At 36.8% G+C, this 25,183-nt stretch overlaps 1 protein-coding gene across 3 annotated transcripts in view; it reads left to right on the top strand.

Annotated features, from left to right (window-relative positions):
- Window positions 1-25,183, top strand: part of FRY (FRY microtubule binding protein) — a 461,448-nt gene that overhangs the window by 333,436 nt on the left and 102,829 nt on the right. For all 3 annotated transcript variants that reach the window (XM_032150526.2, XM_058437701.1, XM_058437702.1), the window contains 11 exons: window positions 1,093-1,275; window positions 3,289-3,375; window positions 5,898-6,157; window positions 6,565-6,754; window positions 7,380-7,504; window positions 10,697-10,754; window positions 12,570-12,661; window positions 12,948-13,120; window positions 14,227-14,387; window positions 15,908-16,018; window positions 22,753-22,907. In XM_032150526.2, coding sequence (XP_032006417.1) covers window positions 1,093-1,275; window positions 3,289-3,375; window positions 5,898-6,157; window positions 6,565-6,754; window positions 7,380-7,504; window positions 10,697-10,754; window positions 12,570-12,661; window positions 12,948-13,120; window positions 14,227-14,387; window positions 15,908-16,018; window positions 22,753-22,907 — 1,595 coding nt within the window. The remainder of the gene's footprint in view (window positions 1-1,092; window positions 1,276-3,288; window positions 3,376-5,897; window positions 6,158-6,564; window positions 6,755-7,379; window positions 7,505-10,696; window positions 10,755-12,569; window positions 12,662-12,947; window positions 13,121-14,226; window positions 14,388-15,907; window positions 16,019-22,752; window positions 22,908-25,183) is intronic.

Genomic DNA, 25,183 nt, shown 5'->3' with positions numbered 1-25,183 from the left:
GATATGGATATGGATGTGGATATTGATGTGGATGTGGATGTAGGTGTAGGTGTGGATATAGATATGGATGTACATACTGATATGGGTATGGATGTGGATATAGGTATATAAAAGTCAGCTGTCCACTAGTTATTTTTAGCCAGCAACATATGGGCTGCTTTGTTCAATATGCACGGAGAAGACAGTGCAGTCTTGTGGTTTCTTTATCTTTCATGTCTCAGTCCTAAATGGTTGAGGTAGTGATAACATTTTGCAGAGGGCATTGAGGAGGAGTGTTGTCAGAGGAGAACCAGGGTGGTGGGAACTTGGCATTGGCAATGAGCAGATGGAGAAAGGGGTCTGGCTGGAGAAGAGTGTAACAGAGAGTCTAAAGACTGTGGAGGCTCATGGCAGTATAGTAGCATCTGGGGAACAGCTGGGATTCCTGAGAGGCTAACCCCAGAGATGACATTCAGCTCCTTCTCACTTCCCTGTGTTGTAGACATGCCAACACGTGATAGGTAGAAAAGCAAAGATTATATATGCTTGTAAGGGGAAAACAAAAATGAAGGTGGAAACTTCCCTGTTGACTGGCTTGCTTTTACTTTAGATTCACTTGGTTGGGGATTGGGAACTTTCAGAATCCATCACAGACCTGTGCAAAACCTAGATTAGAATCTAACATACAAACAAGTAAGCAAGGAGAAATAGAAAGTAAATGTTTGAAAATTCGATTTAATAGTGTCCAAAAGTCTATGGAGAATTTAAATAACAACTTTGGCCACTTTGATTGTATATACAGTGTAATACCAAGTGGTATAGATGAAAGGAGTTGTGTTTTTATTAACATTAATAGCCTTTGAAGAGTTATTTTTCATCAGAAGTAACAGATGGTTGATGGTATTCTGCAGCAACAATTGATCTGAAAGATAGAAGGGGATCTAGGATATTTCATGAATAATAGTAAATTCATAGACACATCTGGTTCTAAACCATTGTCATTTATTTTAATATTTACAAGGTCAAATGTGCAAAAGATATATAAAACATGAGTGTATTCTTCTTCCATTGTTATTTTGCTGAATACAGAATGTTGTTCTTATTGCATAACAGCTCATTGCAAATGGCTCCAGTCATAGAATTCAGTCGGAACGAGGTCCCCACTGCAGTGTACTCCACGCTGTAGAAGGTTTTGCTCTGGTTTTACTCTGCAGTTTCCAGGTGGCCACACGCAAACTGTCTGTTTTAATCCTCAAGGAAATTCGAGCGTTATTTATTGCCCTGGGGCAGCCTGAGGTATGGATTAGTCTTATGAATTTTTCCATTTCTTACTTTCAATTGTTCTGAAATTTAGATTAAAAACTACAAATGATGCATTACTATTTCATGTACGTTTATGTTACATGTGGTGTCACATTTTTCATTCATTGTTAGGTTTTAAACGATTGTAATAGCATTCTTGATCTACTAGATGTAAGTCATATTTTCTAAAAGCAATAGAAAAGACCAATCCCAGTTCTCCAGGGACATTACTTTGCTAAGAAGTGAAGAATTTTAAGATTAATTTAGGCTATGAATCATTTCCTTCATAATGTTCAGCACACATCTAATTAAGAAGATATTATTACTTTATATTAGAGAATAAACTTGAAAAAATAATATATCTCATTTGAAATGATCAAGGTACCAAAGAGTTTGGCAAATTGAAAGATGTTTAATCTTGATGATGGTAGAAAATGGCATCACAAAAAACATGTCCTCTTGAAATGGGAGAAGGAAGCCAGTTACTAAGCATGATCAGTGCCTGCTAACATCCCACATTTGGCTAAATGCTGTACACCTTGTTCAGAGAAAACACTTATTGCTATCTTGCAAGCTGGCATGGGTGGCCAAACCAAATGCATAATTTGATGAAAGAAGGACCAGCTTTTCATGTCATGTACTTCTTTAGAAAATTACCACTTTCTATTTTCTTCTTTTAAAAATAACTAATTTTGTTTTATAATACTTCATATAGTCACTGTCTTTATAAAATATTTTCAACTTCACAGGCTTTTCTTTTCACATTTCTTTAAATAGCTTTCTGATGTATTTCAGGGCCACATCTCTCGCATCTCGTAAATGAATCTCTAAGACATGTTATATTTTAGCAAACCTTCATCAAGTTTGTAATTATGAAAGTACTGATAATAATAATTACCATGTATGTGTCAGGTAGTGTGCTAAGTGCTTCATACATAATATCTCACTTAACCCTCATAATAACCTAAGGATTGGTTTGGTTATTATCCCATTGTACAGATACTGAGACGGAGGCTTAGAGAGGTTAACTGCCTTCCCCAAAATCAACAGCTAGAATGTAACAGAGTCAAAATTCAACAAAAGATATATACACATACCTCTAACGCCCCACTTCTTAAGTGCTAATCCACTAGACTACATCAAGGATGTTCCTCACATATGTTGCTTTCTTTGACCAGCCATAATGTTTTTTAAACCATTGTCATTCACACACAAATAGAGACATCCCAAGGCTTTTCTATAAGGCTTTTGAGTAAATAATTTTATATTTTCAAATTTCTCCATAATAAAGGATAGTGAATGAATATGTAATATATAAATAAATGAATATTCATTTATATATTCATTCCATATATTATGTTCATAATATATAAATGAATGGATGAATTAATTTATAAATTTATGATATATAAATTAATGAATCCATTCATTTCTGTGTTAGTCACGTAGAATTTTCACTAAGATACTCTCTCGTGCCCTTTCCAATTTGCATCTTTTATCAAATAGTTACATACTATGTAGATACTACAAAGAGTGTGTGGTCGGTCTAGTTTCTTTGGGACTAAAATTCAGTCACAGTAAACAATTCATCAGTTATTTTAACAGACCAATGACTTAAAATAAGTAGCGTTTTAGTCAGTGGTCTAACAAAGCATGTTCTTGCGGGATTTCTACTCCTCGAAATTAATAACATGAACACTGTAGTGAATAATGTATGGTGCTGGTAGATTCTCATGTATATGTATGAGTCTGAAATTCAGGTATATGTCTTTTCAGTACAATGTGAAATTGGAGCTCTAATTATCTTCCACTAAAACTTGAAAGATGAAGCTCAGAACCACAGGAGTTTTGCTCACTGCCTTCCACCCTCTGGGTACTCACTTTTCTGTGAGAAAATCCTTATCGCTATCTCACAAGCTGTTCTGCTTCATGTGTCAGACGAAGGAGGTGGGGTGGGTGGGGAGGATTCATTTTCCCATAGAGAGTAATCACCTCCCGTTTGTACAGGATGACGACAGGCCGATGATTGATGTCATGGATCAGCTAAGTTCTTCCATTCTAGAAAGTTTTATTCATGTAGCAGTTTCGGATTCAGTAAGTACACATTTGATTCAATTAATGGCTCTTAAAAGCTCTGGACCTATCTAAAATAGTCAGTGAAAAATTATGTGGAATAATTTGGGTGTTTATGTCAGATTAACAAACTGACCCAAAGGTACTTATGAAGATAAGACTAGTTTTTCAGATGTTAGTTTAAGAGACATTCAGATAAATTTCACACAAAATCTGGGTCTTAGGAATATAGATAATATTTTTAAACTACAGTTTTAAGAATTGCTCAGGATTCTTAAGGAAAATTACTTTGCCTTTTTCATTGTACTTATCACTTAATATTATACTTAACACTTAATATTGTACTTAATATGTAACTTCTATTTATGTGATACTTTATAGTTTACAGAGTGCTTTCACATTCATTATTCGATTTGATTCTCAAAGTTACTGAAACTCAAAAATGTTAAGGGGTAAGTCCACAGTCACACAAAAGGAGAGTTTTAGAGCCCAGGGTCAAGTCTGGGCTCTCGAACTCTCCTTCCCAGGTTTGGACTCTGAACCTAGGAGAGCTTTATCCGCTACACAAATACATTCTTCCTTTTTAAAAGCACATTGGCAACTTTCAATTTCCTGAACAAGTGTAGAAGGGAAATTTAAACTGATTTTAGTTATCTGACTTTTAAAAAATAAAAGTATAATAACAGGACCTGGATTAATTTAGGCTAAATAGCTGAAGGGAGGCAGGGCAGAGCTGAGACTCCTTGCAGAATCCATGTTACTGATGTTGCTGATGCCTGATGTGCAGATACTTGTCAGATAATTATAAATGTATACAAAACCTGAAGACATTTCAGAGCTCTTCATGGCCTTTTCTAATTGATTGAAAACAGATCCCTATTTTTAGTGGCCCTGTTCTTGCTTATGGTCATAATAATAATACACTAAAACTATAAGCCAGGTACTGCAGACCTTAACAGTAATAGTGAAATAGTCCTACTTCTTTTAGAATTTCAAACTGTTTTGATATGGAATGGAATACTAATCTTTGTTTAATGTATGTATCCTACTTGCCTACAGATAACACTTTATGTTTTGTTCATGTGCTTTTGTTCTCTGTGTTACCAAAATCAAAATCTTAAGCTGGGTAACTAGCTCAGCAATACTGCAGTTAGGAAGATGTACAGAAATGGGAAGAGAGTCATGGGAGAAGCAGCAGCTGCTTTGTGCCAGGTGTTTTTACAGCTCTTATCTCATGTAATTCACTGAAAGATTTGGTGAGATCAGCATTATAATTCCCAAGTCATAAATTCAATACACAGAGATTCTGGGATGTTCAGTACTTTTCTCAGGTCACAGGCTTTGGGCAGAGCCTATGTTGCCATCTCATCTCTCAGGCTCTGTAGCTCCAACTCTGCCCCTTACAGCCTATTGACCATTGAGGCCACAATTACAACACTCTTACCCATGGGAACTCATAAACCCAACAGGTAAATTCATCATTTTACAAACATAAAGGCAGTGTCCTCTCTTGGCACAATAACTAGATTATTTGAAAATTGATGTCCCCTGAACTTTGGTATCTAGACTTAAAAGAGAACAAAATGGAATATAAGAACTTACTAATATAGATATTTATCTTTCAAGAGATTTCAAGAGATTTTTATTTTTGCTTGCTATCATAGGGCAAGAATATGTAGGTATCTTGGCCGGGTGTGGTGGTTCACGACTATAATCTCAGCACTTTGGGAGGCCGAAGCAGGCAGATCACTTGAGGTCAGGAATTCGAGACCAGCCTGGCCAACATGGTGAAACCCTGCTTCTTCTAAAAGATAATACAAAAATTAGTCAGGCGTGGTGGCGATTGCCTGTAATCCCAGCTACTGGGGAGGCTGAGGTACAAGAATCGCTTGAACCTGGGAGGCAGAGGTGGCAGTGAGCCAAGATCACACCACTGCACTCCAGTCTGTGTGACAGAGCAACACTCTGTCTCAATAAATAAATAAATAAGAATACATAGGTATCTTATCTCAAAAACTGTCAGTAGAATGTCCTTCATAAAAGGGATTGTGCTTAGCCATCTCTCTAAATCAAAGGGAAGATATTTCAGTGTAAGGAAAGATAGAGAAGATCATAGCTTTAAGAATGTGTTAATTACAATGATAAAAACACATTTGTGAATCTCAGAGATGAATAACTTTTCAGAATTTTAAAATAGTGAATCCATGGTTCAGTTTAAATTTACTGTCATATATTCATTCAACAAATAATTAGTGAACAGCTTCTGTGTACTGATGCGCAGTGCTCTGTGGCAATAAACCTGTCAAAATGTGACCCAAGTTCTTAAGTTTTGCACTTAAGCTGCTTATCATCTAGCATAGGAAGACTGATGACCACACACCAAGTTCAAATGTGGTAGGTGCAGGATTGGTGTTTCAGATTCAAAGCCAGCCCAGTGCACTCAGGAGAAGCACTGTGCAAGAATGAGTATTCAGGCTGAGCCCTGATGAGGATGGATAACTTCAGTGCGAGTTTAACTCACAACCTACCTCTTATAACTACAGGCAACATTACCACTCACCCACAATGTGGATCTGCAGTGGTTGGTGGAATGGAACGCAGTCCTGGTCAATAGCCATTATGATGTGAAAAGCCCTTCCCATGTCTGGATATTTGCACAGTCTGTCAAAGACCCCTGGGTCCTCTGCCTCTTCAGCTTCCTCCGGCAGGAGAACTTACCCAAGCACTGCCCCACAGCCCTCAGCTATGCCTGGCCTTATGCCTTCACTCGGCTCCAGTCAGTGATGCCTCTGGTGGACCCAAAGTAAGGGATTCTTGTGTTTTCCTCTGCCCTCTTGTTTTTCCATTCGCCCTCTTAAATTTTCATTTTGTGCAAGAGATTGGGATGTTATCATCCCAACTTCTGAACTTCCTACTAGAGAATTCTTAACACTGAGTAAAAACATTAAAAAATTTTTGTCTAAAGCTAGTGGTTTTTTGCCTTAATAATCAGTATGATTGTCTAAGTCTATAATTTCAGACTTTTAATGGTAAAAGATACTTTAAAGTTCTTCTGTTTGACTTTTTATCCAATGCGGATACTCTTTGAATAACATTCTTAATCGACAGTTGTTCAACTCTATTTGAGTACTTCCTATGATCTTTATTTAATAAGTGATATTTAAAATCCAGAACTTAGTTTCACTCTTGTTTTTGACTCCATATTTCTAGTAGCCCAATTAATGCCAAGAAAACCAGCACTGCCAGCAGCGGAGACAACTATGTTACTTTGTGGAGAAATTACCTAATTCTTTGTTTTGGAGTTGCAAAACCCAGTATTATGAGCCCAGGACACTTAAGAGCTTCCACTCCAGAAATAATGGCGACCACACCTGATGGTACAGTGAGCTACGATAACAAGGTGACATGACATGCTTCAGAAGAATTATTCTGTAAGGTTTTTTTTTAGCTTGTTTGTCTAGAGTTCACAGTGCAAATTGCACTGTGCCTGCCATCTGGAGTATTATGGGATCAGATTTTCATCCTACACATTTCTAAATTCCATTGAGTGTTTATATGAATAATTTATTACTCCTCCCTGACAAGTAGGGAACCAAAGATAAAGAAAAGTTGAGAAACTTGCTTAAGACCATAGAGTGACTTGTATTTATTCGTGCCCTGAGGTTTGGTTTGTGTCCTACAACACCACACTACATTTCTCTCACTTCTCACCGAGTATTCACCTTTAAATCATGCCTTGATTAAATAAATTATCTTGTTAAAGATAGCTTTATAGACTTAAATGTTTTTAAAAAGAAGACCGTTATAAAAAAAAAATTCTTTAGAATTTGTGTTCCAGGTGAGAATTGCATTCATTTTGCTGTATTAAATTTGTGTGTGTGTGTGTGTGTGTGTTTCCTGAAATGATGGCAGTGCCTTGGGATGTGGTTCAGTACTTTGAAACTGTTATAATGGGATCATCCTTTGATTAAAGGAACCATCAGTTACCGTGTTACCCTTTTTCACTTGTATTCAACTTATTTCAGGCCATAGGCACCCCATCGGTGGGAGTTCTGTTAAAGCAGTTGGTGCCTTTGATGAGACTAGAGAGCATTGAGATCACAGAGTCCTTAGTTTTAGGATTTGGAAGAACAAATTCCCTTGTTTTCAGGTACAGTAGTCTTAATGAGTTGTTCTAAATTCATACATCTGCTGCTATTGTAGTTCCTTTATTACCTCACATTTGAGTCTGTGTGTTGGCATGTGCCTGGAGAGTTTATAGGCTTTGTGTGACTTCCCACTACATCGTCTTGGTTGATGTGCATGTAACAAGCATTCCTTGCAACTGCTTCACCTGTCACTTTTAGTCATTGCAACTTTGATTTCACCTCTCAGATTTTATTTCACTGGCAAGCTTTGTTTTAGACAACTAAAAATGAAGATAGTTCAGTATCAATCCCAGTTAGCCAGACTGTTCAGAGGTTATCATGTCAAAATAGTAACAGTCTGCTCCTCAGCCATTTACCCAACAGATTCTCAAAGGTTAAGCATTGATAAAACCCTTTCCAATGTGTTCAGTTCCATTGGTTGATCTTTTCTTTTTTTTCTTTTTTTTTTCTTGAGACGGAGTCTCGCTCTATCACACAGGCTGGAGTGCAGTGGTGCAATCTCAGCTCACTGCAAACTCTGCCTCCTGGATTCAAGCAATTCTCCTGCCTCAGCCTCCCGAGTAGCTGGGACTACAGACCCGCGCCACCACGTCCAGCTAATGTTTGTATTTATAGTAGAGACGGGGTTTCACCATGTTGACCAGGCTGTTCTCGAACTTCTGACCTCAAGTGATCCACCCGCCTCAGCCCGCCAAAGTGCTGGGATTATAGGCGTGAGCTACCATGTCTGGCTTGGTTGATCTTTCTGTAGGGCACTTTCTTTGCCTTAATATAACCATATACCTGCTTTCTGGATTCCTTATTTATTCACATTTGCAATCAATTAATCATTCCATTTGAAGTACTGTCAAAGCCTTTGAAAGAGACATTGTAAAATGTTAGTTTGGGTTGCCTCTGATGACTTTAGATAAGCAACAAAACCCTATAAAGACAAATAAAATCGCAAACAAAATTTTCCATGTAGATAGAAATGAGAAACCTCCAAGCATTTATGAGAAACCCTACTTGAAAAATAAAGATTAATAAGATGTTTTAGAAGCTACTGAAAAAGATCTAAGTTATTTATGGTTAGAGTCAGATTTTATTCTTTTTTTTTTTTCGAGATGGAGTCTCACTCTGTCACCCAGGCTGGAGTGCAGTGGCGTGATCTTGGCTCACAGCAACCTCTGCCTTCCAGGTTCAAGCAATTCTCCTGCCTCAGCCTCCTGAGTAGCTGAGATTACAGGCACATACCACCACTCCTGGCTAATATTTTGTATTCTTAGTAGAGATGGGGTTTCACTATATTGGCCAGGATGGTCTCAAACTCCTGACCTCGTGATCGGCCCACCTCGGCCTCCCAAAGTGCTAGGATTACAGGCGTGAGCCACCGCTCCCGGCCCAGATTTTATTCTTAAAAGAAGTAATTGTGGGTTCTGACTGCGTAGGTTACCAGTTAACCAGGGTTTTACTGGTTATTGGTTAATTAATTAAGACAAAATATCATATAGTAATACAAGGAGATGGCCGGGTGCAGTGGCTCATGCCTGTAATCCCAGCACTTTGGGAGGCTGAGCTGGGTGGATCACCTGAGGTCAGGAGTTCAAGACGAGCCTGGGCAACATGGTGAAACCCCGTCTCTACTAAAAGTACAAAAATTAGCCAGGCGTGGTGGTGTGTGCCTGTAGTCCCAGCTACTTGGGAGGCTGAGGCAGGAGAATAGCTTGAACCTGGGAGGCAGAGGTTGCAGTGCACTCCAGCCTGGGCGACTGAGTGATACTCAGTCACCAAAAAATTAAAATAAAGTAAAAATAAATAAATAAATACATACATACATACATACATACAAGGAGATAACAATAACAATCCCTGAAATTACCCAACATTCTTACCTGAAGAATCTAAGATTGTTTTGCATATATAGACCTCTAAATATTCCTAGAGGCAGGTAAGATTATGCAACCAACTAGCCTCATGAGTCTAGAAAACTTAATGTCTCTGGGCCTCAGTTTTCTCAACTGTAAAATTGGCATAATAAAAATAAATAAGTGTATCTGTCTAATTTTTTAAATGTTAGTAAAATTAGAGAATCCATCTCATAAATTTATTGAGAAGGCATATTAAATGTAAATATTCACAATGTAAATATTTGTTAAATGGTAGCTGTAAAGTGGAGGAAACTATCGATGTTATTCCCATTTCTTCAATGAAGAAATTCTAATGTCTGCATTGGAGAAATCAGGAAATCAGGAATAGAACTCAGGCTTTCTGTCTCTCGATGTGGAATGTCATAGAGTTTATCTTCCCATCTTTGGATTTTCCTGGCTGGTGATGTTTAATAGAACAAAATATCCTACCAGAAAGTACAAGGTTTTCAAACTTGGGCATAATACAGACAAAATATCTACATACTAGTCTGACAACAAGCTACATCTTATCTTTTTGTCTGTTTTTTGACCTAGCAATTCAGAAGTTATTTCTTGAAGAAGAGAGCTAATTAGATTAGAAAGTATAATGTTGAGAACTGGAGATAATCAGAACAAAGATATATATTGTGATCAAGACTTATATTTTTACTACATAAAAGAAAAGGTTTTGATGGGAATCTCACAATTTTAGTACTTGCCATACAGAATTTTTTATTTATTATATAGTGGAAATAAAGGAATTTAGTTCTGAAATCCAAAAAAGGCTTTGTTTTAAAGTCAACTGTAAGTCAGTTTGCGGAGCACAGATCCCAAATGCAGCACTGTGGTAATTGCACCCATCTCTTTTCCACTAATTAGACTGAAAATTTCTTGTGTACAGGGGCTCAATTTTATTTATCTTCAGCTCCATAACTTGCAGTAAAGTACTTGAATTTAGCAAATACTTGGAAAATATTGTTTAATTGTTCACATAGGGTTTTCTTTTTTTGTTTGTTTGGTTTTTGCCATAGAGATCTCCAGAACGTTAAATCAAAATCAAGTCAACAAATAGATACTGAGCCAAAATTATATGCATAGCACTGGAATTAAGACCAATAATACAAAGTATAGGCCAATATCTGTTTCCAGCTTAGCACGTGATTGGGAAATGAAAAGGTCAGGGAGATTGTGATGTTAGAAGCAAAGTGCAAAAAGCAAGTGATTTGGGATTGAATGGATATAGAGTATTTAGTGACAAGTTTGGTGTCAAAAACAATGAATTTCAAATTTGACCTTTTTCCTCCATAGAGAATTGGTAGAAGAACTTCATCCATTAATGAAAGAAGCTCTGGAAAGAAGACCAGAGGTAAGAATTTGAATTTAAAAAATTAAGGCTTGGTTTTTTGGACAATCATCTGAATTTAAATCAAACCCAGTGATTTCCCCTAAAGAATACAAACACCTGGCCGGGCGCGGTGGCTCATGCCTGTAATCCCAGCACTTTGGGAGGCCAAGGCGGGAGGATCACGAGGTCAGGAGATCGAGACCACGGTGAAACCCCGTCTCTACTAAAAATACAAAAATTAGCCGGGCTTGGTGGCGGGTGCCTGTAGTCCCAGCTACTCGGAGAGGCTGAGGCAGGAGAATGGCGTGAACCCGGGAGGCGGAGCTTGCAGTGAGCCGAGATCGCGCCAGTGCACTCCAGCCTGGGTGACTGAGCAAGACTCCATCTCAAAAAAAAAAAAAAAAAAATACAAACACCTAACAGCTTTTAACAAATGAATCTTGATATTTTAACTTTTGTTGTTTTTATTATTTTTCAGTTTTTATTAAGTATTTGGTATAAAATGGTTCTGTAGATTTTATGTCCTAAACATACAAATGCAAAACAATGTAAAATACTCATGTATGTCAACTATTACATTCTTTTGCAAGAAGTTTGAGTTAAAATTGAATTTTGGGTTTTTGTGTGTTTGCTTGTTTTTTTACAAGGAGTCAAATGGCCAAGAATGTAATTTGTTTCATCTGGCATATGAGGCATTTTCCCTAGCATCACCTTCCCTGAAGTGAATTCTGAAAAGGATGAACTTTTAATGTACCAGGATAAAAATAATAATAAGACTAGAAAAGAGCCAGGCACAGTGGCTCACGCCTGTAATCCCAGCATTTTGGGAGGCCAGAGCGGGCGGATCATGAGGTCAAGAGATCGAGACCATCCTGGCCAACATGGTGAAACCCCGTCTCTACTAAAAACACAAAAATTAGCTGGGCATGGTGGCGTCGGAGGTGATGAGTCGTTGAACCTGGAGGTGGAGTTGCAGTGAACCTCCACCCGCGAAAACCCAAAAACTCAGCAAAAAAAAAAAAAAAAAAAAAAAAAAAAACCTAGAAAGAAGGCTTCTCATATAGTAGCAATGATGCAAGAAATAGCAGAAATTACGTCAGGTGCAGTAGCTCATGCCTGTAATCCCAGCACTTTGGGAGGCCAATGTAGAAGGATTACTTGAGGCTAAGCGTTTGAGACCAGGCTGGGCACATAGAAAGACCTAGGTCTACAAAATTTTTTAAAATTAGCCGGGTGTGGTGGTGCATGCCTGTAGTCCCAGCTACTAGAGTAGCCAGGTGTGGTGGTGCACGCCTGTAGTCCCAGCTACTCGAGAGGCTGAGGCAGAAGAATCACTTGAGCCCAGGAGTTCGAGGTTACAATAAGCCAAGATCACACCACTGCCCTCCAGCCTGGGTGACATGGTGAGATCCTATCTCAAAAATAAATAAATAAAATGTAAAAATAAAGAAATAACAAATTCAGCAGTGTGAATAAGAATAAACAGTGTTACTTCCATGACCAGAATTGGGATTATTTCATGTCCCCTGCTCCTTTCACTGGTTTCGGATGCTTCTGCCTTTCAGCAGACACTGGGAGCATATGGGAAATGAGGCTTGTTGGTTCTCAACATTTCCACCTAATATTTACTAACCCACTTATGATGTGTTTCTCTTATTAGCCTGTAGATAGCAAGCATTTCCTCTGAGGATCAGGAAGAGAGAAAAATATATGCTGACTTTTATGCTTAGAAAATTGAAAATGACTAGATTATGCCTTTTGTTAATACCATTTTCTAAAGCAAAGTTAATATTGTTTTGCCTGTGTCTGTAAGTGATACTACCTCTTTCTACACAGAACAAGAAACGCCGAGAACGGCGAGATTTGTTAAGGCTACAACTACTTCGAATTTTCGAACTTTTGGCTGACGCTGGTGTAATAAGTGACAGGTAGGGTCAGAATTCTACCGAGTTGCTTTCTTCTCACCCGACTGATCTTTTTGTTTTCTTTCTGTCTCTCTCTTTTGTCTTTTCTTTGTTTTTAAATATAATACCCTTAACTTAGAAAAATCCAAAAAAGCTCGCTTTTTCTTTTTTCATATTTTCTTTAGACTGCATATAGGTTAGGAACAACTTTAGTGTGTGAGCTGTGACAGTGAATCTTAGTTTTCATGAAGCCCGTATTACTTTGACATAAAGACTGATCATCTAAAAATTTAATTTTCCTTTATTCCAGCACAAATGGAGCCCTAGAGCGGGATACTTTAGCCCTGGGAGCTTTGTTCTTAGAATACGTGGACTTGACCCGCATGCTCCTCGAAGCTGAAAATGACAAAGAAGTTGAAATTCTTAAAGATATCCGGGCACATTTTAGTGCAATGGTGGCCAACTTGATTCAGTGTGTTCCAGGTACGGTGATCCGTTACAAGAAATTACCATTCATGCTTGGAAGCCCATTCGTGTTCTTTATTACGGTGCTTTCGTCTTTAACCCTACTGGCCTTTATGCAGGTCTGGGATGGTATTGTTTATTTACTTCGAGATACTAGGACATATATATGAGAACAGATTGTCATTACTCAGTACAGAGTTGGAAGGGGAATGATAAGTATTAAATTTGGCTTTGTGTGTGTCATTTCTATTCTTTGTTTTGGTTTCCATCTGAAAATGAACTGATGGATTTCCATAGGAAGGAAGTAATTCAGAAGGAACATTCACACAGGCTTCATTTTTTTCACATTGTCTCTGTACTAATCTGTGAACAGGTAATTTCAGCAACATTTCTTCTCTCTGACTCTACCCTACCAACACATTCAATGTAGTTCTATAAAGCTTAATATATTTTACATTTGATTAAATATTACATTATGGAGAAAATTATCCTTCACAGAGCAAGTGGGTATGAAACATCTTCATTCTAATAGAACATAGAAAATAAAATAGCTGGTTAGTTTGCTATAAAAAATTATTCTAATTAAATTTTTCCGTATTATTACAAAAAGCCCCTTATCAACTAGTATTTCCACTTTTCACTATTTTGATGTTAATTACCTTCTTACCAATCCTTATCTTCAGCGACCCTAAATTAAGATTTGAGTTTACCTCTTCAGTTAAAGTGAAGTACCTATGTGAGTTTGAAATAGACAGTCTATGCTATTTCCGAGTTCTCTTAAAGATGGGCAGCAGTCAGAAAACATTTAATATGTAAGCAGCAGCTGAATGGGAAGTGTTGCAATTTTCCCAGATATTGATTAGAAAAAAATCTCTGCAGGTCCTATTTTTGATCTTTATTTCCCTCTCTGAGTCAAGGTGCTGCTGGCTGCAACGTGAGGACAGGAAGAGTGCACACTTAGAAAAGAAAATGTGGCTTGACTTTTTAAGTGCATGTTTCATTGCCTAAAGAAAACTGTAGTTAAAAAATGAAGTGGTTCCTTTCCTCAAAATGTAAGAAATATATATAATAGCGTTATAGAGTATGTCCAGTCTTGTAACCTCTAAGTGTGTTTTTCTCCCTAGTTCACCACCGAAGATTTCTCTTCCCCCAGCAAAGCCTGAGGCACCATCTTTTCATCTTATTCAGCCAGTGGGCAGGACCCTTCAGCATTATGTTCACTCCTCTGGATCGTTACAGTGACAGAAATCATCAGATTACAAGATATCAGTATTGTGCATTAAAAGTAGGTGACATTGTACTCACGAATGACTTTTGTCAGATGGATGGTCTCTCTCATTAAACCAATAAACATGCCTTAAAAATAAGCTTAAAATAAATAATACAATAGAATAGAATAAAATCTAAGCGCACATACAAAAAAATCACATGGACACACACATACATAGCTTTTCTTTTTTTATTTTATTTTATTTTATTTATTTTTTTATTATAAGTTAGGTTTTAGGGTACATGTGCACAATGTGCAGGTTTGTTACATATGTATCCATGTGCCATGTTGATTTCCTGTACCCATTAACTTGTCATTTAGCATTAGGTATATCTCCTAATGCTGTCCCTCCCCCCTCCCCCCACCCCACAACAGTCCCCGGAGTGTGATGTTCCCCTTCCTGTGTCCATGAGTTCTCATTGTTCAATTCCCACCTATGAGTGAGAACATGCGGTGTTTGGTTTTTTGTCCTTGCGATAGTTTACTGAGAATGATGTTTTCCAGTTTCATCCATGTCCCTACAAAGGACACGAAGAAAATGTGGCACATATACACCATGGAATACTATACATAGCTTTTCTAAGCTCCCATTTTCTTCTCATATTTCTCCTGTATGGGAACCACATATTTTTGCTCCTTTACCCATTATATAGCTGTCTTGTCAATTAACTTTCAACCTAAAAAAGAAAAAAATAGACATCACCTCAAGTTCAAAATCTACCCAGAGCAACATTCCCTTTTTAATCTCCTTCTATCCTAGAAGACTGCCAGAAATAAATTTCCCCCCAACTAGGACTATTCAAAATCTTCAGAAGCATGACTCCTTTACAGCCTAATTTCCTTCAGAAAACTAACTGTATATCAGCTCTGTCATACAACATAAGTTGCTGACTCTCAGGTTACCTTTGCCTCGGTGGAGCTAATTTAAACTATGGCCCTGATAGTCAGTTGGACCTGCCAATTACAAAGTTATTCAAGATCTCCTCTTCTCCTACCTTCCCTTGGTTTATCCCTCCACCCACCCCTTTAGAGGAACTAAAGTTTATATTTTTCATTTTATTTACCTTTGATTAAGGATTATAATTATTTACTTTCATATTTTTCATATATTTTATGCTGTCTCAGTTCAATACATTAGTCCAATATTTGTCGTAAAAGCAAAATTTGAAAAGCTATATTTATCTTATAAGCAGAATTCACTTGAAACATTGAAGGAAAGCTTATTTTAAATATTGCAAAATGGTTTTTTGGTTTTGAATACTTACTCTGATCATAAAGAGTTGTTATAATTATAAAATTAAATGTCCACAAAGGTAAACTTATGAGTTTTTAATTCTTATGAAAAGAGCCAAATTTGGAATCTGGTATTTTTTATTAAAGCTACTAAAGAATACTTTAAAAATCTTGGAGAAATAAGTGTGTTTAGAGGGCCCTTATCATTTATAATTCTGACAATTATGTTTTATAAAGTCAGTTGGATACCATTAGATCATTCCAAGTTTCATTTCCATGTCTTGTTGTGTTTTTATCATCAGGCAATGTCAGCAGTACTGTGCTGTGGCCCTGTCTTCGACAATGTGGGCCTTTCCCCAGATGGCTACCTATATAAATGGCTTGACAACATTCTGGCTTGTCAAGATTTACGAGTAAGTATAGGCAAAAATACATTGTTTTTAAATGTCTTCTGTGTTCTGCCTCAGTTGAGTTACTGAGATCTATAAGCATTGTTCACAATACCTCTTCACACATCAGCCACACAAGTATAGATTTATGTGTTGTTCACTTTACACTATGATACATCAAGATAAAAAAGATAGTAACATTTATCAAAACTGACCATAAGCAAATCTCAGCAAAGGTTACATTAGTGAAATGATAGAGACTATGGTCTCTAATCAGAGTAGCATTAAGTTGGTATTCAATTCAATAACAAAAAGATAATTTTTAAAAATACTTCCTGATAACCAGTGAGTTGAAGAATAAATTACTATGGAAACTGGAAAATATTTTTAACTGAAGAATAATGAAAGTACTATATACTAAACTTGTGGGCTGTAAGTAAAGCCTTTCTTAGAATGAAATGCACAGCCTGAAACACATATACAAGGGGACTTCAAAAAGCTTTGTGGAAGAATAGAATTAAAAGATAAAAATTTTAAAAATATATTTCTTAACATAATCTCCATCAAGGTCAAGACATTTTTTGAAGTCTTTGCTTAATCCATGCCTAAAGAATCCATCCCAGAACTAAGTCCTGGAAACTTAACTATGTCAATGCCACATTCTCTACATTATTACCTGAAGAAAATTTAGTGGCTTTTAGAGATTTTTTTAAGATTAGGAAACCAAAAGAAGTCAGAAGGAGCCAAATCAGAACTGTAAGATGGATGCCTAATGATTTCCCATCAGAACTCTTGCAAAATTGCCCTCATTTGATGAGAAGAATTAGCAGGAGCATTGTCATGGTGAAAAAGGACTTTCTGGTAAAGTTCTCCCAGGTATTTTTCTGCTAATGCTTTGGCTAACTTTCTCAAAACACTCTTATAATAGCAGATGTCATTGTTCTTTAGCCTTCCGGAAAGTCAACAAGCGAAATTCCTGGAGCACCCCAAAAATCTGTTGCCATGACCTTTGCTCTTGAATAGTCCACTTTTGCTTTGACTGGGCCACTTCCATCTCTCGGTAGCCATTGTTTTTATTGTGCTTTGTTTTTAGGATAGCACTGGTAAAGCCACGTTCCATCTCCTGTTACAATTCTTTGAAGATCTATAGAATCTTAATTCCATTTGTTGAAAATTTTCATTGAAAGCTCTGCTTGTCTACTGATGATGAGTTTTGGTGCCCGTCACATGGAACATTTGCTAAAGTTTAATTTTTCAGTCAGAATTGTATAAGCTAAACCAATTGAGATGTCTGTGGTGTTGGTTATTGTGTCTGCTGTTAATCGTCAGTCCTCTTTAATTAGGGCACAAACTAAATGAATTTTTCCCTCACAAATTGGTATGGATGGTCTACCACTGTGGGCTTCATCTTCAATATCATCTTAAAACAGGTTTTCTATTTGTAAACTGCTAATTTCTTTGGGAGAATTGCCCCTATACATTTTTTGTAAAGCAGCAATGATTTCACTATTCTTCCACCCAAGCTTCACTATAAATTTGATGTTTGTACTTGCTTCAATTTCAGCAGGATTCATGTTACTCTGATAGGGGCTCTTTTCAAACTGATGACTTCTCCTTCTTAGTGCCTCAAACTAAATTCTGTTCAGACATGATATAACAAGTTAGCACAAGTTCATTTTGGTGCAAAAGAGTTTTAATCCATGCATAATTTTTTCATAATATACATTTTCCATGAGCTTTCTGAAGACTCTCATATTAAAGAGAGAAAAGGTGGATAATCAATGACCTAAACATCCATCACAAGAAGTTAGAAAAAGAATAGAATATCAAACTCAAAAACAGTACCATGAAGGAAATAATAGAAATAAGAGTAGAAATTAATGAAAGAGAAACAAATTAATGGTAGTGATTATTAAACCAAAAGTTGAATTTGTTAACAATACTAAAAAAAATCATAAATCCGTGGCAAGTTCAATCAAAAAAGAGGGAGTGACTTTCTTTAAAGTGTTAAAAAAAGAAAACTATAAAACCAGATGGCTTTGCTGATGAATTCTACTGAACATTTAAAGAAAAAATTGCATGGATTCAATGCAAATTCTTAAAGAGAAAACAGATGAAGAGGAAATACATCCCAGTACATTTTGTGAAACCAGAATAACCTTGATAATAAAACAAGAAAAGGTTGTAGCAAGAAAGAAAAGTAAAAGGCAGCCTCATTCATGAGATTTTCTCTAATACATAGATACAAAACTTTAAATAAAATATTAGAAAATTGAATTTAGTGATATAGAAGAAAGATGATTTACCATGGTCAAATTGGGTTTATTCAAGAACTGTAAGGTTGGTTAATATTCAAATGTCTGTCAGTTAATTCACATATTAACTATATTCACAGAATCTCAAAAACACGATCTCAGATGTAAGAAAAGCATTTGATAAAGTTCTACATTTATTCATGAGAAAAACTCCTGACAAAACTACAAATAGAAAAGAACATCCTTAGTTTGACAAAAGGCACCTTGAAAAAAAAACACCCTATGAGCACCATATTTAATATAAAATATGTAAACATCATATTTAATAGTTAATTTTAAAGTGTTCTCTCTGAGATTAAAATGGCCAAGGAAGCTTACTGTCACCACCTCTATCAACATCATACTGGAGATCCTAGCCAGTGGAGTAGGAAAGAAGAGATTATAAAGAATAATAAAACTCATTGTTCACAGGTGACACAATTGTGTGTGTAGGAAATTCCAACAAGTCTTTAGATAAAGTGTTGGAATTAATCGTGAATTTAGCCTGGTTGCCATATGAAAGGTCAAAATTAAAAATCAATTATATTTTAGTACCGCAACGATGGGGAGCTGGAAAAATAAATTTTTAATTATGCCACTTATAATGGCATTTTAAAATTAGGAATTAACATTAAATACTTAGGAATAAACCTAACAAAAATGTGCAAGGCCTCATACATAGAAATATATAAGGCATTAATGAGAAAAATTAAACATCTAATAAATGGAAGAATATACCATGCTGTTGAAGTGGAAGATTCACTATTGTAAAGAAGTCAGTTCTCCTCCAGAATGATTTATGGAGACAATGCAATTCCAGTCAAAATCTGAGCAGGATATTTATGACAACTGAAAGTTCCTTTCATGACCAAAAATAGCTAAGATAATTTTGAACACTATAATCAAAGTGAGAGGATTCACTTTAGCAGAAACCAATACTTATTATAAATGTATGGTCATTAAAACACTGAACTATTGACCAAGAATAAGTATATATACCAATGGAGTAGAATAGGGAGGCCAGAAAATTACGCATGTATTATGTATATGCACACATTTTTTATTTCAAAGATGGCACTGCAGACCTATGAGAAAAATGGTTTTTTTCCAGTAAGTAATTTGGGGTCAATTGGATAGCCTTACTAAAGGAAAGAAAGAAAAAAAATTTGACCCTTTCCTCACACTTTACAAAAATTCATTGCAGGTGGATTGTAGATATAAATGTAACAGCTAAAATAACAGTCTCTAGAAAATAATCCAGAAGAATATCTTCATCCCTGGGGTTACAGTAAGATTTCTTGAGCAGAATGCAAAAATTACTAACCCTAAGGAAGAGCTATTAACTTTTATTCACCAAAAGACACCATTAAGAGTGTGAACAGGCTAGCCATAAAGTGAGAGATGTCTATAACACACAGTCAGCAGAGGGTTCTTATCTAGAATATATAAAGTACCCCTACAAATAAATAAGATAAATACAGACTCAATAGAAAAATGAGCAAGAAACTTAAGCAGTTCACCAAAGAGGTTATCTAACTGAGCAGTAAACATAAGAAAAGGTTCTCAAGCTCATTAATAATCATGTATCTTAGTCCATTCAGGCGGCTATAACAAAATATCATAGACTAGTGGCTTATGAACAACAGAAATTTATTTCTCACACTTTTGGAGGTCAAGAAGTCCAAGGTTAACGTGCTGGCAGATTTATGTCTGGTGAGGGCCTTCTTCCTGGTTCATAGGCAGCAGTCTTTTTGCTGTGTCCTCACTTGACATAAGGGACAAGGGAACTCTCTGGGGTCTTTCTTATGAGGGCACTAATCTCATTCACAGGGGCTCCCCAACTCATGACCTAATCACCTCCTAAAGGCCCCACCTCCAAATACCACCACCTTGGGGGGTTAAGATTTAAATATGAATTGGGGGTTGGGGGGATACAAACATTCAGTCTATAGCATGAGGGAAATGCAAATAAAAGCCACAGGAGACAAAATTATATACCGTATAATTCCATTTATATAGACCTCAAAAACTGCCCATACTGACGAGTAGTGCTAGAAGTCAAGATAGTGGTTTCTCCTGGGTAGGAAAGACAGGCTGGTGTTTAAGAGAGTGCCCAGGGGAGGGTTCAGTGGTGCTGGCAATATTCTGGTTTTTGACCTGGTAGTGATCATAGGAAGGTGTTAAAATGACTCATGATATACATAGGAATTATATACTATTTCTGTGTATTTTGTACCTCAATATAAGTTTCTGAAGTACAATAAAAGCTTGATTCTTCTCTCAAGTCTAACTTTTTAAAGACATGTTTTTTGTTGTTGTTGTTGTTGTTGTTGTTTTGTTTTTTGAGACGGAATCTCGCTCTGTCCCCCTGGCTGGAGTGCAGTGGCACGATCTCGGCTCACTGCAACCTCTGCCTCCCGGGTTCATGCCATTCTCCCGCCTCAGCCTCCCGAGTAGCTGGGACTACAGGCGCCCGCCACCACACCTGGCTAATTTTTTGTATTTTTAGTAGAGACATGTTAAGTCATTTGCAATAATATCATCAGCTTTTATCTGCTGCTAATTACTTAAAGCCAATTAGGGGAAACTAGGTTGAAGATGTTTGACCATCCAGTTAGAATATCACTCCCACCTAGGCCCAAACCTTGTAAGTAAAAAAACATAAAGAAGCCAGAATCTTGCCTTTTCCACCTGGCTTCAATTGGCAAGAAGAGAGAACAACCTTAAGAGGAGGCACCAGAACGTTACTTTCTTTTTTTTTTTTTTTTTTTTTTGAGACAGAGCCTCACTCCATTGCCCCAGCTGGAGTGCAGTGGCACCATCTCAGCTCACTGCAACCTCTGCCTCCCGGGTTCAAGTGATTCTCGTGCCTCAGCCTCCCCAGTAGCTGGGATTACAGGCGCACACCACCATGTCCAGCTAATTTTGTATTTTTAATGGAGATAGGGTTTCACCACATTGGCCAGGCTGGTCTCAAACTCCTGACCTCAAGTGATGCGCCTGCCTGGGCCTCTCAAAGTGCTGGGATTACAGGTGTGAGCCATCACTCCAGGCCAGAATGTTAGTTTCTGAGAAGAAAGTAACATATGTAGCCTCTAGGCACCAGGCTTCTCCTGGACAAATGTGCATATTCACTGACCATCTAGTATTTGAGAGTAGCTTCAGGCATCATCGATTCAGCATCCTATTAATTCTATCTAGTATGATTTTTTAATTAAAAAACTTTGAGTAAGAAGAGTCTATTGAGACTGTATTTCTTTTTGTAATATAGGCCGCTAAGCTTCACACAGTATATTTAGTAACCAATCTTCATAATCATATTTCCTCTGATTTTTTCCTTAAGAGACTTTGTAGTAGGAATAGACATTGATACACAAGCATACTTCATATCTGCCACTATAATTATCACTATTCCTACTGGCATCAAAATCTTTTGGTGAGTGGCCACTCTGCATGCACGGTGGTAACATCAAATGATCCCCCACAATACTCTGAGCTAATACATAGAGGATATCCTTTTGTATATTGGATTTTTTAAACCAAATACATGTATTTTTCAGAAATATTTTAAATGCAAAAAAATTTGCCAATAAAGTCTTCATCCTTTTTTTTTTTTTTGAGACCTAGTCTCACTCTGTCACCCAGGCTCGAGTGCAATGGCACGATCTCAGCTCACTGCTACCTCCGCCTCTCAGGTTTAAGTGGTTCTCCTGCCTCAGCCTCCTGAGTAGCTGGGACTACAGGCACCCACCACCATGCCCAGCTAATTTTTTCTATTTTTAGTAGAGATAGGGTTACACCATGTTCGAGGCCAGGCTGGTCTCGAACTCCTGACCTCAGGTAATCCACCCACCTCAGTTTCCCAAAGTGCTGGGATTACAGGCGTGAGCCAACACGCCCAGCCACTCCTTTTCAGAGGTAAAAATTGAGAATAGGTGGACCCTATGTAACAGACTTACATGATCAAATTTAATGTATACATCTCAGTTTTCAGTTGCGACATTATACTCTCTTGAAGAATATGTGACATAAAAATTAACCAAAATAAGGCCGGGCGCGGTGGCTCACGCTTGTAATCTCAGCACTTTGGGAGGCCGAGGCGGGCAGATCACGAGGTCAGGAGATCGAGACCACGGTGAAACCCTGTCTCTACTAAAAATACAAAAAATTAGCCGGGCGTGGTGGCGGGCGCCTGTAGTCCCAGCTACTCGGGGAGGCTGAGGCAGGAGAATGGCGTGAACCCAGGAGGCGGAGCTTGCAGTGAGCCGAGATTGCGCCACTGCACTCCAGCCTGGGCGACAGAGCGAGACTCCATCTCAAAAAAAAAAAAAAAATTAACCAAAATGAAAGCTCAGTCTTCCCTTTCATTTTACTCAGTTTATATTGACTAAGCTTTATCTGTATCTTTCTCTAGAACATTCTTTCGTCAAATATGAATAATATTGATTTGCTCCATGTATTCAGGTTCATCAACTTGGCTGCGAAGTTGTTGTCTTGCTACTGGAACTTAATCCTGACCAAATAAATCTTTTTAATTGGGCAATTGACCGATGCTACACAGGTTCCTACCAACTTGCATCTGGCTGCTTCAAAGCCATAGCAACTGTGTGTGGAAGCAGGTATGAATTTTTATAAGCAGTGATGAGTGGCAAGTATGTTTAGGGTTACTTTTTGTGATATGAATGACGGAGAGCTGTTTTGCAACTATATGAGCAAAGTAAGTTCTATGAGAATGTAAAATGTTCTGTATGTCCCCAGCAGGTAACTACTCCCTGTAAGGTTGCAGTTCCATTGGTTTTTCTCATTTTATCATGAAATCATTTGTTGTTATAGTACCTTTCTTTTTAATTGCCTGGAAATTCACAGTCAGGTATTACAGCAGGATTTGAAAATGACAAAGAAGATACATTATAGGAATTAAAGGAATGTCTAGAAATGTTTATAACAAGGGTGAACTATAGCCCATCAGCCATCTTTACAAAAAACCAAACCCAGGAAGTGGCCTAAAATTTTTAAACTCACTTTATCCAAAACTTCAGAAAGGAAAAGAGAAAAGAAAATGTGGCATCAAAGGTTCTATAGATCACACTTTTAAAACCATTACCTTTGTTATATAAATCAGTTATTCAGTGTAGCCATGCAGCATGATTTATGTGCTGAAATAAGTTCATAGCTACCATGAAAGGGTTAATAAAGGTTCTCCAAGTTGCATAAGCTATTCCCAAGAAAGAGCTTATGTATCAAAAAAATTGAGGGAAACCAGCTCGTTTATTTTTGAAAATATTCATATAGACTGTCAATTTTCCTTTTTAATTAAATGTTGCACTTTAAATAGCTATCTTGAGCTACCAGATCAAGAGAATAAAAGTGAATTAGTTTTAAATTCCAATCTCTTATAGGTCTAAGTTAATAAGAGCGATATTTTGGAAGACGTCTACTTTCAATAAACCTAAAATGAACATGCTATTTAGAGAGACAAGTTTCTCCTTAAAATTTTTATCTTTCTTTTATAAAGATAGTAGATAACATTTCATATCTAAAGCTTTCAGCAGTAGAGTTTTTATTATAGATTTTAGTATCCATAAAAGTTAGAGCAAATGAATATAACCTAAATTGCCTGATTTTCCATCAAGTTTTATTTCCTGTTATAAGCATTACTAAAAAATATACTTTAGGACATTACCAAAAGAACATTGCTACAAAAATCTCTTTGTCCAGAGTGCTTTTTTTTTAATTTTCAGATATTTCAACATTCTAAAAATAAAGTTTCATTCACATGACCCTTTGATTTTAAAAAATATATTTAGAATCTATGGCTTGGACTTCTTTCTTTGACAAAAATAAGTTTCACCTCTTTGCTACCCTTCTCCCAGTGAACTTGGCTTGAACTATCCTAATCAAATTTATTGCATTGCATGGCCATCTCACAAAATATTACACTGCATTTCTCTGAATAAATCTAGGTACTTTTCCTTAGGGAGCACAAATAAGTGCTTAATAAATTTAACAACATAGTCTCAATTTCAATAATATCTCTAGTCACAAAAATATTAGGTCATAAAACCTGCTATGTTCCAAGTATTTTTTAAGGTATCGTTGTACACTATCTTGGTTTCTTAGACAAATACTACATATCTATTTGCATTCATGACACTCATCGATTCTGAAGGAAGGGCAGAGGGCAGGAGAATACAATGGCTTGAACCCAACTGTCCAGATAGTGACCAGCGTTTCTGCCATTTCTCAACACAGGGCATGTTCAGAATTTAAAATTTCAGCTGTTGCCTAAATTTGCCCTTTCCACATAAGTTCTCAGCCTGTGTGTAGTCTAGACAGGCCTCCAGAGAGGCTTGAGCAGTCATTGTGCTTGTGTTTGCAGTACTTTTTTCCAAAACTAATTGTGATATTTTCAGCTCTTGCTTGATTTATCTTCTGTAAGTTTGCTTCTAAAAAGCAACTGAAGACCTTATGAAATATGTTTCTCAAAAGTCATATGCAAACTGAATTTTATTTTAAGTTTCTCAAACAAGTTATCTACACAGTAACTCCTACAAGTCATTTTCTAAAGCAAAGAATTCTTGTAAGATAAATAATGATCTCCTTTTCAAATAGGAATGATTATATCTTGGATTTATTTAGAGGAATATGACAGTTTATAAATACATTTATTTATTAAGAAACCACTCATAATTGACTTTAAAATACCTAAAAGATTAAATTTTTAAAAATGTTCTTGTTGATTTAGATTTTCTACTTTAGCTTTAGAAAAGAGGATTTGGCATTTTTGCGTAATTAATATATCAGTGTTCATTAGCTGTGGCAATGGGGAAAAATGGTTCTCTACATCCTTCTTTTTGGTTACTTTTCCAGCAGTAAAGGACTGTGTGTGAGTGTG

The sequence above is a fragment of the Hylobates moloch genome, unplaced genomic scaffold (assembly GCF_009828535.3).
Source record: "Hylobates moloch isolate HMO894 unplaced genomic scaffold, HMol_V3 SCAFFOLD_4, whole genome shotgun sequence".
NCBI lineage: Eukaryota > Metazoa > Chordata > Mammalia > Primates > Hylobatidae > Hylobates > Hylobates moloch.
The sequence above is the reverse complement of the archived record's forward strand: the minus strand, read 5'-3'. Positions and strand labels throughout refer to the sequence as shown.